This window comes from Solanum tuberosum, unplaced genomic scaffold, assembly GCF_000226075.1.
Source record: "Solanum tuberosum cultivar DM 1-3 516 R44 unplaced genomic scaffold, SolTub_3.0 scf00040, whole genome shotgun sequence".
NCBI lineage: Eukaryota > Viridiplantae > Streptophyta > Magnoliopsida > Solanales > Solanaceae > Solanum > Solanum tuberosum.
Window position 1 is genome coordinate 1,479,717 of NW_006238964.1, and position 16,045 is coordinate 1,495,761.

Genomic DNA, 16,045 nt, shown 5'->3' on the forward strand with positions numbered 1-16,045 from the left:
CATGTTTTAATAGTTTTACAAGCTTTATATATTGCATGTGTCTTATTGCTTTATATTGAGTTCAGTTATTCATGAGTTGTACAGAGTCAAGGTAAGTGTTCTTTCTTACTCCTTTCAAGCTTAAGTTGTTGTTTAGCATTCCAACTCGCATACTCGTACATTCAATGTATTGATGCCAGTTGGTCTGCATCTTATTATGATGCAGACGCAGGTAACCAGGATCAGCATCCAACGCGCCGTTGATCTAGTCGAGCACTCCAGAGTTAGTGGTGAGCCTCCTTGCATTCCAGAGGACTCTTTTATTCGCTTTTCTAGTTTTCTTTATTAGGATGTTGTGGGGTCTGTCCCAACATCCATCTCAGTATTTATAGAGGCTTCATAGACAGTCAAACAGTAGTTTTGAGTCTTTCATTTATGTATTTGCAGATACTTTGTTTTGAGACAGAAGTTGTCAATTTGGTTAAGAGGTTATCATTTAAACTATTACATGAGTTTATTTTGTTGAGTCAAGTCTTCCGCTGAGTTAAGTAAGCCAGGCCAAGGGTTCTCTTGGGGCCAGCAATGGTCTCCGAGTGCCAGTCCCGCCCAGGGTGTAGACTCGGGGAGTGACATTAGCCTTATGTATGTATCCATATAAATCTGGTCTTCCTCTATCACAAAGAGAGAGAACACAATACATATTAGAGAGTAAATCTTTACTTCTTATATTCTATTGGTGTGCTGGGTTTTGTTTTTTAAATCTTTGTTAGTTTCTGGCGCCTAGTTTTATACTAGAAGAACTTGTTGAATCCTAGGGGATACACTTATATCGGGTGAAATATCCTTAAGTACAATGTCTTTGGACACGCCTCAAGCTCTGAGAATTTCCTATAAGAGTTATTGGTGAAGTACAAACTTTGGTGAATTCGGTACAAGTGTTCGTGAGGAAGGTATTTTCCATAAGATTTCCAACAAAAAATAGATATGGTCGATACATTGTCTTTTAATTTGGTTGTATTAGTAGTGTGTAAATATCTCGCACAAGTGTTCAATAAGTACATTCTGAATATATCTTTTTGAGTGTCTAATACTATAAATTTAAAGGTGTCAAATGGGCGGGTTGGGTTGAAATTGGAGATATTAAATGGGTTGAAATAAAAATTGAGTTGGGTTCTGATCCGCCCAAGTTTACTTTGTGCTCAAATGGGCTTAAAAACGGATTGAGTCTTGACCCACCCAATTTGATCCTCTTAATCTCAAAAAATTTAATATATTGCTATTTAAGTTTTATAACCACAATTTGAATTTCAACTCAAGAAAATTTTAAAAAAGAAGTTACAAATGGATAGACAAAATCCTAAAAGACATAAAATAGATAGTAATTCATACCTTCAATATAGTAAAATACATTACATCAATGAAAACAATGAGTCTTAAAACGGGTTGAAATTGGAGATTAAATTGAGCTCAATTGAGGATTCTCTTGAAATGGATTAAGACTTGATGGGTTGAGATTGAAACTGCTATATATCCTGGTAACTACTCCAGCAGATGTCATATCTATTTTGCAAGCGGACAAAGACGGAGTTGCGACTACTAGACAACTATCAGTGTCTATCTCTACTAAACTAGCTATGTTTGGGAATCTAAATGTCCTTAGTAATGATGTAACTCATACTGATGCTATTACTACTAGTACTGAAACTAGTATAGAAAATAGAGACGCTAATGTACCTACTACTAATGTTGTAATGTTCTAAAAATGTCCCCGTTTCTACCAAAAAAAAGCCGATACCCTTAGATAATTCTATGCTTCACGCCACAATATTTAGAGCCAGAATCAAAACACACTTTCAGTAGTACTTCAAATAAATCCATAAAATACAAGTAATTAAAGCCAATACCTCATGTTGATCATCAAATACAAATCGTTTGGTTGGGACTTGGGAACAAGTTATTTCGAAATTATTCTTTCCAGGATAAGTTATCACGGGATAACGTATTCCGTCATGGGATTACTTAAACCATCACTAAGGTATAAATGGTGGGATGAATAATATCAAGACTACCTAGCTAATATTTCTAATCAAACGCAGGATAAAATGAAATTATTATTCCTTATACCTCACATCAAACGACTCCACGAAAAAAAAGTCATCTCATCTTACTCAATAAGAAGGCACAGGGAGAGTTTTAGGCATGACTTCATGAAAATATCCCCTGTTCCAATCTTTTTTCGAGAAGAAGGACATTAAACCGTTGAAAAACTTTGTAGATTTGAGTTAGGTAACGGAGTTAAAAGATGCCTGGGAATATTAGTTTATGGTAAGTTCCTTTTGCAGTTTGGTGGATCCTAAATGCATAATCTTACCGCTAAAAATGAAGGTTTTCCATTAGATTTAAGTTATTTTGAATTGTTAATTATTGTGACTCTTGATATTGTTAGTATAATTTTTCAATATGTAAATTTTATTTCAATAAACAATATATTCATTATAGTTATCATAATCACATGACGCGACATTCTTAATATGAAAAGATGTATGAAGTATTAGATCTAAATGGGAATCTATGATTGATTTCATTGAACAATTAAGTTGGTGTACTTTGTAATCCAATGATATTTAAAAGTGAGAGAGAAAGTAATTAATTAAAGACAACTCTAATCAGTTTGTTGTCGTAATTGATCTGATCTCTTTTTAAATGTTGATCATCAATACACTTTTTTTGACATAAAAAACAAGTCATTCCATAAAAGCTTAATTACTATGGTAGAGGGAGAGCTTTTGGCAAGGCTTCATGAACTGTATTAATCGGAATCGTCTGGAACTTGCAGCAATCTACTGATAAAATTTGGTTCTCTTCAATGGTAATTGCTTTAATTATTTGGAGGAGAATGTGTTGTTGCTCTTCTCCATCACTCCACCCATGAATTTCTGCTCTTATGAGATTGCGGTTATCGTTTATTAATTTCCAGACTGGGAAATCTTTCCTTGGCATAACGAAATCTTGCTCTTTCAGCTTCAAGCTTGGGCAAAAATCTCCTGCTCCGTCACCGAGATAGATTATTCTTTTCTTCCTGTCTTCCTTAGCCAATGAAGCTTGTATTCTTTCTATTATCAGACCCTGTTAATACAGAAAATCATACATTAGAATACGCTAATTAATAGCGGACATATCACAACAATTTACGGTATATGGCAATGCACACAACATATGTTATAGTAACGGATTTTGTATGAAGTAATTTACCTTGCACATGTTGGGAGGGCAGGTATTGAGGGTGCAGCCATGATGAAGATCGTGGTGAGGAAGGATTCTAAGTTTTTTTTCTTCATCAACGTAGCCCGGATTTGTGTTGATCTCTGTGAAGCAATCATATATTCCTATATGTTTCAAAATTGTCTCGATGTAGAAGACATTCGCATCGCTTACTATCCTCAAATCACACCTGAAGTAACAACAATATACATTTAAGATCTGATTTTACAGAACAAAAAAAAACAGAGGAGGTTACAAAATATATACACATATACGTACCCTAAAGCATGAGCAGCTTTAATGGCGGGAACAACACGGGGAATTACAGGTACACGTTTGAGTACTTGTTCAATGTCGTCAATAGTTTTGCCTTGATCATGAAGTTCCTTCATCATTCTATCCTGTAATTTGTTTAAAACAGAGCAGATAACAGTTAGAACAATGTTGTTAGTTAATTAGAATAATGTTAGTGAATTAATTAAGTAATCAAACGAAATCTAACCATAAGAGAGTTCCATGGCATGGTAGGAAGAAGTCGATTGAATAAATCAGTAGCGCCCAATTCATCAATCACCCAATTATCGCTGTCCAGATCAATGATCGTCTTGTCGAAATCGAAAACCACAACAATTCCAGCCATTGCTTTCAGAGTATGTATGTAACAAACGAAACAGAGAGCTTCCAATTTCTTTCTAATTGTTTTGAGTTTGAAGTGATGAGAGGGGTCTTTATATAGTTGGAAAGAATGTTTGTAGATTTGAGTTAGGAAAAGTAAAAGTAAATACTAAAAGATACCGTCCGTATGTATTGGGTTTTGAGTTTATGGTAAGTTAGTTTTTGTAAAATATTAACCGTTGGATTAACTTGAGCTAAAAGGATAATCTAACGGCTAAATAGAAGTGTTTTCCTTTAGCTTTATACACTAATTTTGATTTATGGAAAATTTGGAGCGGGAATATTCTCACATATTCCGCTTTTGGGTTCCAATTATGATTCTAGGCGGCTTATCTATAAGGTTAAATCTGTAATTGCACGTTGTTTTGTTTATTTTAGGTAACACGAATTATGCTTAAGATTTGTTTGCAAAAAGTTACTTACTATTTTGAAGTTGATTTTTCAATCCTCTTTTGTGTTAGATTTTTATCATAAGATTATTTATTCACGCTATATTGTAATTTGACGCGTAAATAATTACTATATTGAGATCAAGTTATAGGAGATTGAACAAATACCATAAATCGAATTTTAAAAAAATAAAATTAACACACTATCGGCTTTGATGTACTATTTGAAATAAATCATAGAGAAAATATTTTTAGAATGGTACAAACCTTCAAAGCTCAGGGGTTCATCTGAACCCCTTTCGTCGTAAAATTATATTTTCTATATAAGATTGATTTATTGATTTATGTATATATGTTTAACAATGAAACCCCTCCGCATAAACTAAAGGCTTGGCTTAGACGTTTAGTGGTAAAGTGGATTCAAGATTCTACCAAATCTTCTCGGCTTCGCGAGTTCGAGTCTGGTCTTGCTGCTGCTACTCCTATGTTTTGTCACATTTTAGCTTGTTGTTGTTACTTCCCATGTTTTATCACATTTTAACTTGTACATTAGCATGCTTATTTATTTTTTTGAACCCCCTCATTGAAAATATTGTCTTCGTCACTACCTTCAAATATATAAGGACACGTGACTTTCATCTAAAACATTTTTGGGGTAGGGTGTTTCAAAAAAGCTCTAGGGCGCAAATTGAAGGCGTGGCTCTCTAGGGCATAAGTCCTAGAATTTTGGGCACTTTCAAGTTGTAGTGATTTATATATATATGAAGCAACTCTCGTGGAAAATGACGATGTGATAAATATTTTTTTGGATAATTGTAATTTGTACCTATTTGCCTAACAATAGGGGTATTCATGGTTTGGATAAATCGATCCAAACCAAATCAAATCGATTAAATAAACTGATTTAATTTGGGTTTGGTTTAGTTTGGTTTTAGGTTTTTAAAAATCGATAGTATTTGGGTTGGTTATGATTTTTTTTATTAAAAAAAATAGAAGAAATAACTGAACCAAACCGAACTGACAAATTATATACATATATTTTATTCTTATACATACATAATATATTATTTTTATTAACAATTTTAAAGATCTTATGTATGTTTTTATCAAAATTTATTTATAATTTACTTATAAAAGCAAAAATGCCCAAGGTGAGAATATTTATCTTATTGGTTTCATGTATATGAGTGTCTATGATTAAAATGTCATCGTCTCTTCCTTCTAGGCCAAAATAACGAATTTTGAAGTTTTATTCATAGTAAATTCAATTTTGAAAGTTATGTAATGTCAGCCTTTCTACTATTTCGTTTTGAATGGATTGTTGTCACTTTTTTTCACATTTTGAATGAACTGTTTTTTTTTATTTTTATCTATGATTAATAATCGAAAACCAAACCAAATCGAACCGAAACCAATAACAATCAAACCGATAAATATATTTTATATTTGGTTTGGTTTGATTTAGATAATTTTAAAATCGATAATATTAGTTTGGTTTTGATTTTAACCAATAACCGATTCAAATCGATCCGTGAACACCTCTATAATATGATAGGATAGAGATTTCATACAACTACTGTATGTTTATTTATTCTTTATTATTACTCATACCCTTTTTATCCTTTCCTTCTTTGATTTATACAAACAATAATTAGTGCAAATATTAGTTAATGCAAATATTAGTTGAGGATGATCGGGGGTCCTGTCCCGATATCCCTCTTTGTTTTAGAGGCTTCGTAGACAGTTAGTAGTCAGACGTTTTTACATTACCATTTCATAAGTTAAGACTAGAGTTGTCATTTTGGCCAAGTTGAATGTTGACCATTAAACATTCTGAGTTATTTCACTAAAGTTATTGGAGTAAGTTCATTTGATTATAGTAAAATGTTTAGAGTCTTCTGCTGAGTCAGTAAGTCAGGCCAAGGGTCCGCTTGGGGCCAGCAATGGTCTTCGAGTGCCAGTCATGTCCAGGGTGTAGGCTCAGGGTGTGACATTAAAACACTTGACCTATATTGATGATTACTTTACTAAAAATTCATTATGAACGTTTTTATGTTTTTCTTAGTATTTCTTTCTTTAAAATACCAAATTAATCTAATAAATTTAGCTTTAAAGAAAGATAAACTTACTATTAAAAAACAAAATGTAATAACTATTTTGAAACGAGGGGATCAGTGTTCATTCTTTTATTAGGTACACAGGATAATATCTAGGAGAACAGATACCTGCTTCTAGATATTCGAGCATAATCCTATTTTTATTTTGCTGTATAGTTATAATCATGAATCCACTATATATTATATAAGCATTTAGTAGGCAGCAGTCCCATTTATAATGTATCGATTCCATTTAGTCACAGGGGAGGACAAGTGGAACAACCTTTTTTGCGGTGTCTGAATGATTTGAGCAAATTAATTTTACAAAATACTTAATATCTCTCATCAATACAATTACCGACAATTGTATTCATCTAATCTCAAATGTTCGTTGTTCAATTTTTCGGCTACTTAAAAAGTTTGACTAGTTGCTCTTCCGACCCGAAGTGAATTCTAGGGGAAGGGCAGAGCTCACCCTTGCGGTAGGACCAAATTTTAAGAGGTGAAAAGAAATCACTTATAATGCATTATTTGGTACGCATGAAAATATTTTCTCATGTTTGCTTTGTTAAAATTTTTGAAGAATATATTTGATAGGAAAATAAGTTCCTTTTCTGAAAAGAGATTGAAAGTAAAAATAATAAGCTCTATACATGACATTACACATTAATTATCTGTTTTCCACCATTCAACACTTCCGCCCCCTAATATACTTACTACTATTTAACAAGGTTGAAAATCTAAATGAAAATTATTATCTCTAATTTTATTAATCACTAATCAAATGACTTTAAATAGCTATATTAATACAACTCTTATCATAATTAAGAAACTAAATATTTTATTGAATCAATTATACTAAGAAATATGTAACAATAACAAGATGCAACATTCAATGAAATTCCTTTGTAGATCATATTGTTCATGTTGATAGATTATGGCATAAATGTTTTTCCTTTATCAGTTCAACTATTTCTTCTTCAACAAACTTGGAATGCAAGGTAAATAGGAATATAAAATTAATCAACATGATTCAAAATTCCAATATTATTAAAAAAAAAGTGAGGGAAAAGATAACAGCGTTACACCCCCACAATATTTAGAGCCCGAATCAAAGGCTCAAAACCAGGGCTATTTCAAATAAAACCATAAAATACAAGTAATTAAAGCCAACTCTTAATTAGTTGTCACAGTTTAACTTTTGCTTAATTAGTAAGGCACAGGGAGAGCTTTTGGCATGGCTTCATGAACTGCATTGATCGGAATCGTCTGAAACTTGCAATCAACCGATAAAAATTGATTATCTTCCATGGAAATCGTTTTGATTATCTGAAGCAGAATGTGTTCTTGCTCTTCTCCATCACTCCACCCATGGATGTCTGCTTTTACGAGATCGCGATTTTCATTTATTAATTTCCAGACAGGGAAATCTTTCCTTGGCATAACAAAATCTTGCTCTTTCAGCTTCAAGCTTGGGCAATAATCTCCTGCTCCGTCACCAAGATAAATCATTCTTTTCTTCCCTTCCTTAGCCAATGAAGCTTGTATTCTTTCTATTACTAGACCCTGCTAAGTGTTAAAACACAAAATTATCCACTAGAATATTAAATTTGATTCGAATAAAGAGGAAAAAAAAATTTGCAGCTTTTTTGGTAAGAAAGTAGCTACTCTATTTATTTATTTTTCATTCTGTGGGGACATAGATTATGGAAAACGTGAAGCTGAGGTCGGGTACAAAACGTGAAGACATAATAAAATCAGCATATTCGAATAATCCTAAGTACTTCCCCATTCTAACTTTACGTGATTCTTTGAATTTCGACAGTTAAAACAATTTTTTTATCACATTTTTTAACATCTCTTTTAAATTTTTAATTATGTGACATATAGTACTTCTTATCTAGTTTTCAAATAAATATAAATTTTATTTTTAAAACCCTAGAAAATATATGCCTCAATTGACAAATAAAATTGTGAAATTTGAACTGTCACATAAATTGAAACAAAAGATGTATCTCGTGTTTTACCTTGCACATGTTGGGAGGGCAAGTATTGGAGCTGCAGCCATGAGAGGAGGTGTGAAAATCATGGTGAGGACGGATTCTAAGTTTTCCTTCTTCATCAACGTAGCCCGGATTTGTGTTGATCTCCGTGAAGCAATCACTTATTCCCAGATGATTCAAAATCGTCTCGATGTAGAAGAGATTTGCATCACTTACAATCCTCAAATCACACCTGAAACAACAATGCGCATTTAGTTTGAGTAAATCCAATTTTCACAAAACTAAAAAAAATTAATGTACATATACTTACCCTAAAGCATGAGCAGCTTTAATGGCGGGAACAACCCGAGGAATTACGGGTGCCCGTTTCAGTACTTGTTCAATGTCCTTAATAGTTTTGCCTTGTTCATAAAGTTCTTTCATCATCCTATCCTGTAATTTGTTGAACAGAAAACAGTTAAATCAAGCGATTTAATTAGACATAATAGAATTATAAAATTAAGGCGAAAACTTACCATAACAGAGTTCCAAGGCATGGTAGGAAGAAGCTGATTGAACAAATCAGTAGCACCTAATTCATCCACCACCCAATTATCGCTGTCCAGATCGATAATCGTCTTGTCAAAATCGAAAACCACAACAATTCCAGCCATTTTTTTTTCGATCGAATCGAATGAGTTTTGAGAAATAAAACAGAGAGATAAAAATTCCCTTCTCTGAACACAAAAGATTGTTTTGAGTTTGAAGTAATGAGAAGTTAGAGAAGAAGAGGCCCCTTTATATAGTGGAAGATTGAGTTACTAAAAAACAAGCCAAGTAATATTAGCCGTTGGATTAACTACTAATTTTGATTAACGCAGCTGATTAAGGGGAAATAAAGAGCGGGAATATGAAAGAATATTCGAAGGTAGGAACTTCAAATGCATTTTTGCAGCTTTAGATGGAATATTCCGATTATGGGTTCCGATTGTGATTCTCGGCGGGCTAACCTCTAAGGCTAAATCTGTAATTTTGCAATTGTTGTTTTTCCCAAGTTGAAACGGATTATGCTTTAGATTTTGTTTCCAAACAACAATTACTACTATCTTTTGTTTATTTCTTATTACATTAATTAATATGTAGTGAATCTAAGGGGTCAATGGTTTGGTTTGATTAATTATTATTTTTTATATTATTTATAAATAATTAATTTTATTTAAATTATGTTATAATGATGTGTATAGGATTATTTTGTTTGTATTATATCAAATTTTAATATAATTTATGACATCATTTCACAAAGATTTGAAAAAGCTATGCTACAAATATATTGTGACTGCAATTTAAAAGAATTAAATAGATAATAATTCATTTTAGCCTCTTAAATAGTTTTTTTTATGACAGTGGACCGCTAAGACAAATGATCCTAATGCTCAAATTTTAAAATAAGGTTTGAAAAACAAGTCATCTTTGTAACGATAAGAATACGTATAAGCTAAATTGTTAACGTCTGATATATATTAGTTTATTTGCATAAATTCAAATATAAATTTTAATTGGTTTTGAAGATAATATACATTATTATCTTTCTTTTTTTAATCTTATGTTCTTTTTATAATAGATCTTCATTTTTACACAGAAGAGATGTAAAAATATATTATTATTTTTCAATTCGTAAATGACCAAGAGATCTCATCTCCTTCCGGTGGCAAGAATTATGGAATATTATTCTTGATATACATAAATTATATATAGAATTACAGGAGCAACACTACATGGCACGTTAAATATTCATTCTTTATTAGGCAGAGTACAATAATATTTAGGAGCACATATGCTTGCTTCTAGATATTCTAGCATAATTCTATTTTCATTTTGCTCACGTTATATTCATGAATCCATTAAAAATATATAGTACGCAACAGTTCCAATAATGTATCGATTCGATTTTTAGTTATAGGAGAGGACAAGTGGACTTTTATATGGTGTTTTGGTTGGCTTGGCGTATTTAGATTAATTTATGAAATTTATTATTTTGTATCAGCAAATATATAAATAGCTTTGTTGATCACATAACTATCAAAATTTAAAAAAGATAGGGCGGGGAGGTGGGGGGACCACTTAGCTAGGGTGTACTATTTTACATGGAACTTCAAAGCTTGTTCTGGGGGCTTTTAGTATCGATATTAGTACTATTCATGTCTGAATATGTTCTCGCACTATATGTTAAATTTTTTGGAGAATATTTAATGTGAAAAAACAAGTTGTTTGAAAATGATAAACTATTCTAATGTAAGTAAAGAAAACAAGTTTTATAAATGACATTACACATTAATTATCCATTCTCCAACCTCTAACACCTCTACCCCGCCTCCATCTCCATAACTAAATATTAGGAAAAATGAAAATATTTTTCATTTTTATCAAACACATCTTTAATTAATATTTTGTCTCTGTTAAAATTTATGACTCACATTGTTTATTTTAGAGATAATCAAAAGGTGGTCGATAGCTTTATTTTTCCTCTATTCAAGGATGGATATGACATAATGGCAATCAGTTTCAACACTATTAGCGTGGTTTATGAAACGCATTTTATTGCAAAAATTACAAGCAACAGCTTGACAATATGAACTATTGACCTTTTGCTAAACAGGCAATATTCTTTGCAATTTTGATTTAATTATAATTTCTCTCATATTTTGTGGAAGAATAGAACGTTTTAATTATGTGACTGCAATGGTTGTTTAAATTAATGGTCATCATTAAAACAGAGGTAATAAGACTAAAATAAATATTTTTTGGATTCTTCATAGACCTAGCTAGAAGTGAAAAAAAAGAAGAAGAGGAAATTAAAGGTACTTTTGTTAAAACTAACACGTCTACATTACATTGTTTCTACGCGACAAAATAAAGGGAGGAACTTTTGTTTTCTTTCCTTTTTCGAAATATTGATGGTGATACTTTATAATTTTTCATCAATTATAAAGTATGATTATCAGTATCTGACGTTATTGAGCCGACTAATACATATTGATATCGTGTAAAGCCTTTTAAAGAAAAAAAAAAGATATTTCGTACGAGAAACTTCTCCAATTCATTAATCCTTATCAAATACATCTTCATCTTATTAAAAATTTAAATTTGTGATTTCTGCTTAAAAATTATTCGATTATATTCATTTTACCGCAGTATTTTTTAGTGGTGGTTGATTGAGTTAAACTTAGAGCTTCTTGGTCATTGACAATCTAGCTACTCACAAGAAAATCCAACATATAATAAAGTTTATATATATTGTTGTTCCCTCACGCTCGACACAAATAAGGTTTCTATTCAAAAGTAAAAAAAAAAAAAAGACTCCTTATGATTTAACTCCACCTAAAAATTTCTCGGTTCAAAGTGAGTTGGGTAAATACAAGTCAAGAAATATGTTAAAACCAAATCTGACCAATTCAAATGTTTTGTTATAAACAACATTCCTTTCTTTTTCTTTATATAAAGATAAATAAATAAATAGTACTAGTATGCTGATTTTGACACCCATAATAACAACCTAACCAATTATAAAAAGCTAAAGAAGCACATTCCAAGAATTGTACGTATCAAAATTACTTTTTAAACACTACTTTCTTATTAAAGATCTCATCTATAATTATTGAACATTATTATTATTATTATTATTTTAAAAGGGAAATTATTTAAAGTCGATTAGCGTAAGACAACTTTTTGTTGGCCTGTAATTCCCATCTTTAATTGGTGCTAAATTTACGCTTCATGATACTGTGGGATCTGATGATCTGATTATGGAATGATATTTTTCTTTTTAGTGTTTTTTCGTTCCGTGATTTATACTTATATTGAAATTTAACTTAATTTGAATTCGTGCATTGCATATGTTATTTTATGTAACCCCACTCTCAACAAGATTTTTTTTTTCATTCTCGTGAACTCGAATTCCAGACAATTCATGTTAGTATCATGAAATGATATTTTACTCAAAGCTGTCGATAAGGCCTCCAATTAGATGGCGTTATAATCTAGTACTAATTATATTCTAGTATACAATTTACAGAGTATAAAATCTACAACTAACTGATTTAAAGATATTTAAAAGGGTCGAGTTACGGTTAATTAAAACATTGGTTGACAATTCTTATTAGATACAACATTGTTTCATAAGAACGAAGAGTTGGTTCCAGCAGGAAAAAAAAGATTATTCAAATTAACACATTATAAATTGGGATTGTGCATGGTTGCGTACGCAACACAAATTAATATAATTTTTTGGCTGCTTATGACAATGATTAGATCTTTTGACCAGAAAAAGGTTTGAAGATTAGGTGTGACTCAATTCAACATCATCAAAGGTTTTCCTTCTAGTTAAGGGGTGCATTCCATTTTCAGTTTGGTGTTGTACTATTTGGTTTTTGATTTTTTCTAGTTACGTTAATCGATTATGTCAATAATTAGAAATATAAATCAAAGTTATATTTGTAATTTGAAGATATATATATATATATATTTATATATTTATATATATGTGTGTGTGTCTGTGTGAAATTTGGTTTTTTCGGTTTTATTTTTCTAAATTCGAAATCCAACCAAAAAAACAAACAAAGTAAATTTTATTAATCCAAAACAAAAACAAAAAAACAATCCAAATTAGGATTCGGTTTGATTTGATTTGATTTCTCGATTTAATTCAAATAGTGCACACTCCTACTTGGTAGTTTTTGAACAATTGAATGTTAAGCTCGGTTGACTTAGCTAATTAAAAGTAACTTATAAGTAGGGATGAAGCTAGAAGTTCGGATTGTGTATGAGTTCGACCGAGCCAATAACTTTTGCTTAATTTGTACAAATATACTATTTGAGCAAAATGTTATTAAATATGTACAAACTTCTTAATAAAAATACACTATATATCCTATATAATTAAGCACAATTTATTGAAATCCATTGATTTCTTAAGGGCAAGTGAATTTTTAAAGGGTTTGTTTAAACTAGAAATATCATATAATATGAATTGTAAAAAAATATATTTTCTTTCTATAAATTGAGAGTAGGAGAAGCAAAAATGAGGATGGGTTGGGTATTACACAATGAAAATTTAACTCCTCGTAAATAAAATTAAAATTTAAATAATCAATCAATTGAAGTACTAGATTTTTCGATTGTAAATATATAGGGTTAGTCTCCTATATTAATTAGGATGGATCATGATGACGAGTGCAAAAGTTTTTGGTCAAGACATTACAATAATTATGGGTGTTACGTGCATTGCAATATCTCATAAAGTAGTGGCAATAATTAACTTAATTAATTTGTGTATCGAAAGGTTTTAACTGATTTTGACGTACGGAAACACGACAATGCATATAATAATAATAATAATAATAAGAAGAAGAAGAAGAAAATATAATTAGTGCCTGCTTTTTTTCCCATAGCTTTAGGCCTTTAATTATGTCACTCACATCATCACTATTATTATTATTACTACTGATGTTGTTATTACTGCTATATAGTATTAGTTTTTCGTCTCAGTTTATATAATATCATTTAATTTGATACTAAGAAAGAAGGAAACAATTTCGATATGTATTCTAACTTCTAAAACATTTTGTGACCATTTGTGTGGTCATAAACTATTTTATTAATGTTAAAAGAAAAAAATTAAGTTAATTTATTTTTTAATTATAAAAATAAAAAGTTTATCACATAAAGTGTGACAGAAAAATACTACGCACTCCATTTTTTAACATGATAAAAGACATCAGTACATAATGTTATCATTCAAGCAGTTGGATATATAATTATTCATGTTTCATATGGACTATTTGCAGATATACTTTGCACGTATTATTAAAACGAAAAATTAGGAAGATCAGTTTATAATAACAAGAAATTAATGAATACTATTGGAAGTATAAAAAGATACAAAATATATAACTAAAACACTGGCGCTATGAAAATATAAATTGTTACAACTCCTTATGTTGCTACTTTCTAATATTTGACGCAATATTAAAATGATTAAAATCTCAGAATGAAACGAGTCAGGAATCCATAACGACTTTATTGACTTATTAACAACATTTCAGATCGAAACAATTTATAAACGTTTTGCTCAGTCTCTCCTCACTTATTAACAGTAAATTTAAAAGAAATAAAAAAAAAAACGTATTGCATTAATTTCAATTGGCCATGATGAGGGAACAAAAAGATTCTGATGAAGACATTACAACAATTATGGTTGTTACGTGCATTGCAATATCTCATAAAGCAGTGGTAATAAATAGTAACTTTAATTAATTTGTGCATGGAAAGACCTAATTACCTGATTTTGACGTACGGAAATAAGACCAATGCATATAATAAAATTAAAGACAATTTAATTTAGTGCCTGCTTTTTCTTTTGTTTTTTTTCCGAAGCTTTAGGCCTTTAAACAATGTGATTGTGACCCACATTACTAGTATTATTACTATCATCAACATTATCAAATATTTTAGTGCAAAATGTTATCGTTCAAGCACTAATTGCATTATTATTTTAGTTTCCTAGGGGTTATTCATTGCAAACTCTGCATGTACTATTATGACAATGTAATTTTTGGCAACACACTATTTCAAATATGAGTAGCAAATATAAGGATGTTTAGATGGATGTCTGGTCATATGATTCATATATATTCGGAGTGATAGGATTTGGAAGTACGAAGTTATGTAAGGTGCATGCATGAGAGTGACCTCTATGGCAAACAAGACTAAGATGGTTCGGACGACTCAAGAATTTGAAGAGGTGCATGGATACGTCAGTAAGGAGGTGTGTTGTAATAGAAGTTATGATAGCTAGGTAGAGCCTAGAGGTAGGCGTCAAAGAAGAATTGGAAGAGGTATTTAAGACAGTACATGACACAACTTCAGCTCAATAAAGGTATGAACGTGTATATATATATATATGAAGGTGCGAAGATCGTCGAGAATTAGAATGTGTTGTTGCACTTTATAAGAAAGAAGCATGGGGCTAGCTCATCACTTGATCTCCTTATTACTAGTAGTATTATTTAGTAGTCATGTAGTTTTTATCATCTAATGTGTATTACTGTTGTTTTATTTCTATGTCTTGTATTTTGCTATTTTGAAGAGTGGTATTAGTGTATTACACTGAATATTGTTATCCTTATTATTGTCGTACAAATATTCCAATAGAGCTGATTAAGAAGAACAGTTTATAATAACAAGAAATTAATTAATACTATTGGGTGCATAATAAAGCGATATAACCAAAACATTACTGACAAATCAAATTATGGAAGAATTCTTTATTCAGTTATAACTTTTGCTTATAAATTTAAACAGTTAAATGCAATTTTATATTAATAGCACAAATAAAGTTAAAGAAATAATATCCGTCCAAACTTTATTATAAATTTCTGTTTCCTTGTCGTATTGCCTTTATAATTCGCTGTTGAATATTGTAATTTGTGTGTGATATTTAAAGAAGAATTAAGTTCATGAAAATCTTGTCCACTTTTCCTTTTTTGGTTGTTCCTAATTACTTATCCATTTTGACAAAAAAAAAAAAACCCTATTATACCCTCAATTAATTACTTTGAAAAAGATAGAACTTCTTGAATCTTAAGTTTTTAATTCATATATTTCA

At 30.7% G+C, this 16,045-nt stretch overlaps 2 protein-coding genes across 2 annotated transcripts; both read right to left on the reverse strand.

The window, feature by feature from the left end:
- Window positions 1-2,642: 2,642 nt before the first annotated feature.
- Window positions 2,643-3,949, reverse strand: LOC102594841 (inorganic pyrophosphatase 1-like). The gene is made up of 4 exons (XM_006342943.2): window positions 3,743-3,949; window positions 3,520-3,641; window positions 3,232-3,430; window positions 2,643-3,105 (listed from the first exon to the last, which is right to left on the reverse strand). The coding sequence occupies exons 1-4, from the start codon at window positions 3,878-3,880 to the stop codon at window positions 2,746-2,748; spliced, it is 819 nt and encodes a 272-aa protein (XP_006343005.1). The 5' UTR covers window positions 3,881-3,949; the 3' UTR covers window positions 2,643-2,745.
- A 3,480-nt stretch (window positions 3,950-7,429) lies between these two features.
- Window positions 7,430-9,151, reverse strand: LOC102595179 (inorganic pyrophosphatase 1-like). Its single transcript, XM_006342944.2, has 4 exons — window positions 8,919-9,151; window positions 8,714-8,835; window positions 8,428-8,635; window positions 7,430-7,966 (listed from the first exon to the last, which is right to left on the reverse strand). The coding sequence occupies exons 1-4, from the start codon at window positions 9,054-9,056 to the stop codon at window positions 7,610-7,612; spliced, it is 825 nt and encodes a 274-aa protein (XP_006343006.1). The 5' UTR covers window positions 9,057-9,151; the 3' UTR covers window positions 7,430-7,609.
- Between the last annotated feature and the right edge of the window lie 6,894 nt (window positions 9,152-16,045).

Excerpts from the sequence above, each read along its gene's own strand:
- LOC102595179 (XM_006342944.2), bottom strand. The coding sequence starts at position 9,056 with ATGGCTGGAATTGTTGTGGTTTTCGATTTTGACAAGACGATTATCGAT. Across the intron at positions 8,836-8,918 it reads TGCCTTGGAACTCTGTTATG|GATAGGATGATGAAAGAACT; the intron begins GTAAGTTTTCGC and ends AACAAATTACAG. Across the intron at positions 7,967-8,427 it reads GCCCTCCCAACATGTGCAAG|GGTCTAGTAATAGAAAGAAT; the intron begins GTAAAACACGAG and ends AACACTTAGCAG.
- LOC102594841 (XM_006342943.2), bottom strand. The coding sequence starts at position 3,880 with ATGGCTGGAATTGTTGTGGTTTTCGATTTCGACAAGACGATCATTGAT. Across the intron at positions 3,642-3,742 it reads TGCCATGGAACTCTCTTATG|GATAGAATGATGAAGGAACT; the intron begins GTTAGATTTCGT and ends AACAAATTACAG. Across the intron at positions 3,106-3,231 it reads GCCCTCCCAACATGTGCAAG|GGTCTGATAATAGAAAGAAT; the intron begins GTAAATTACTTC and ends CTGTATTAACAG.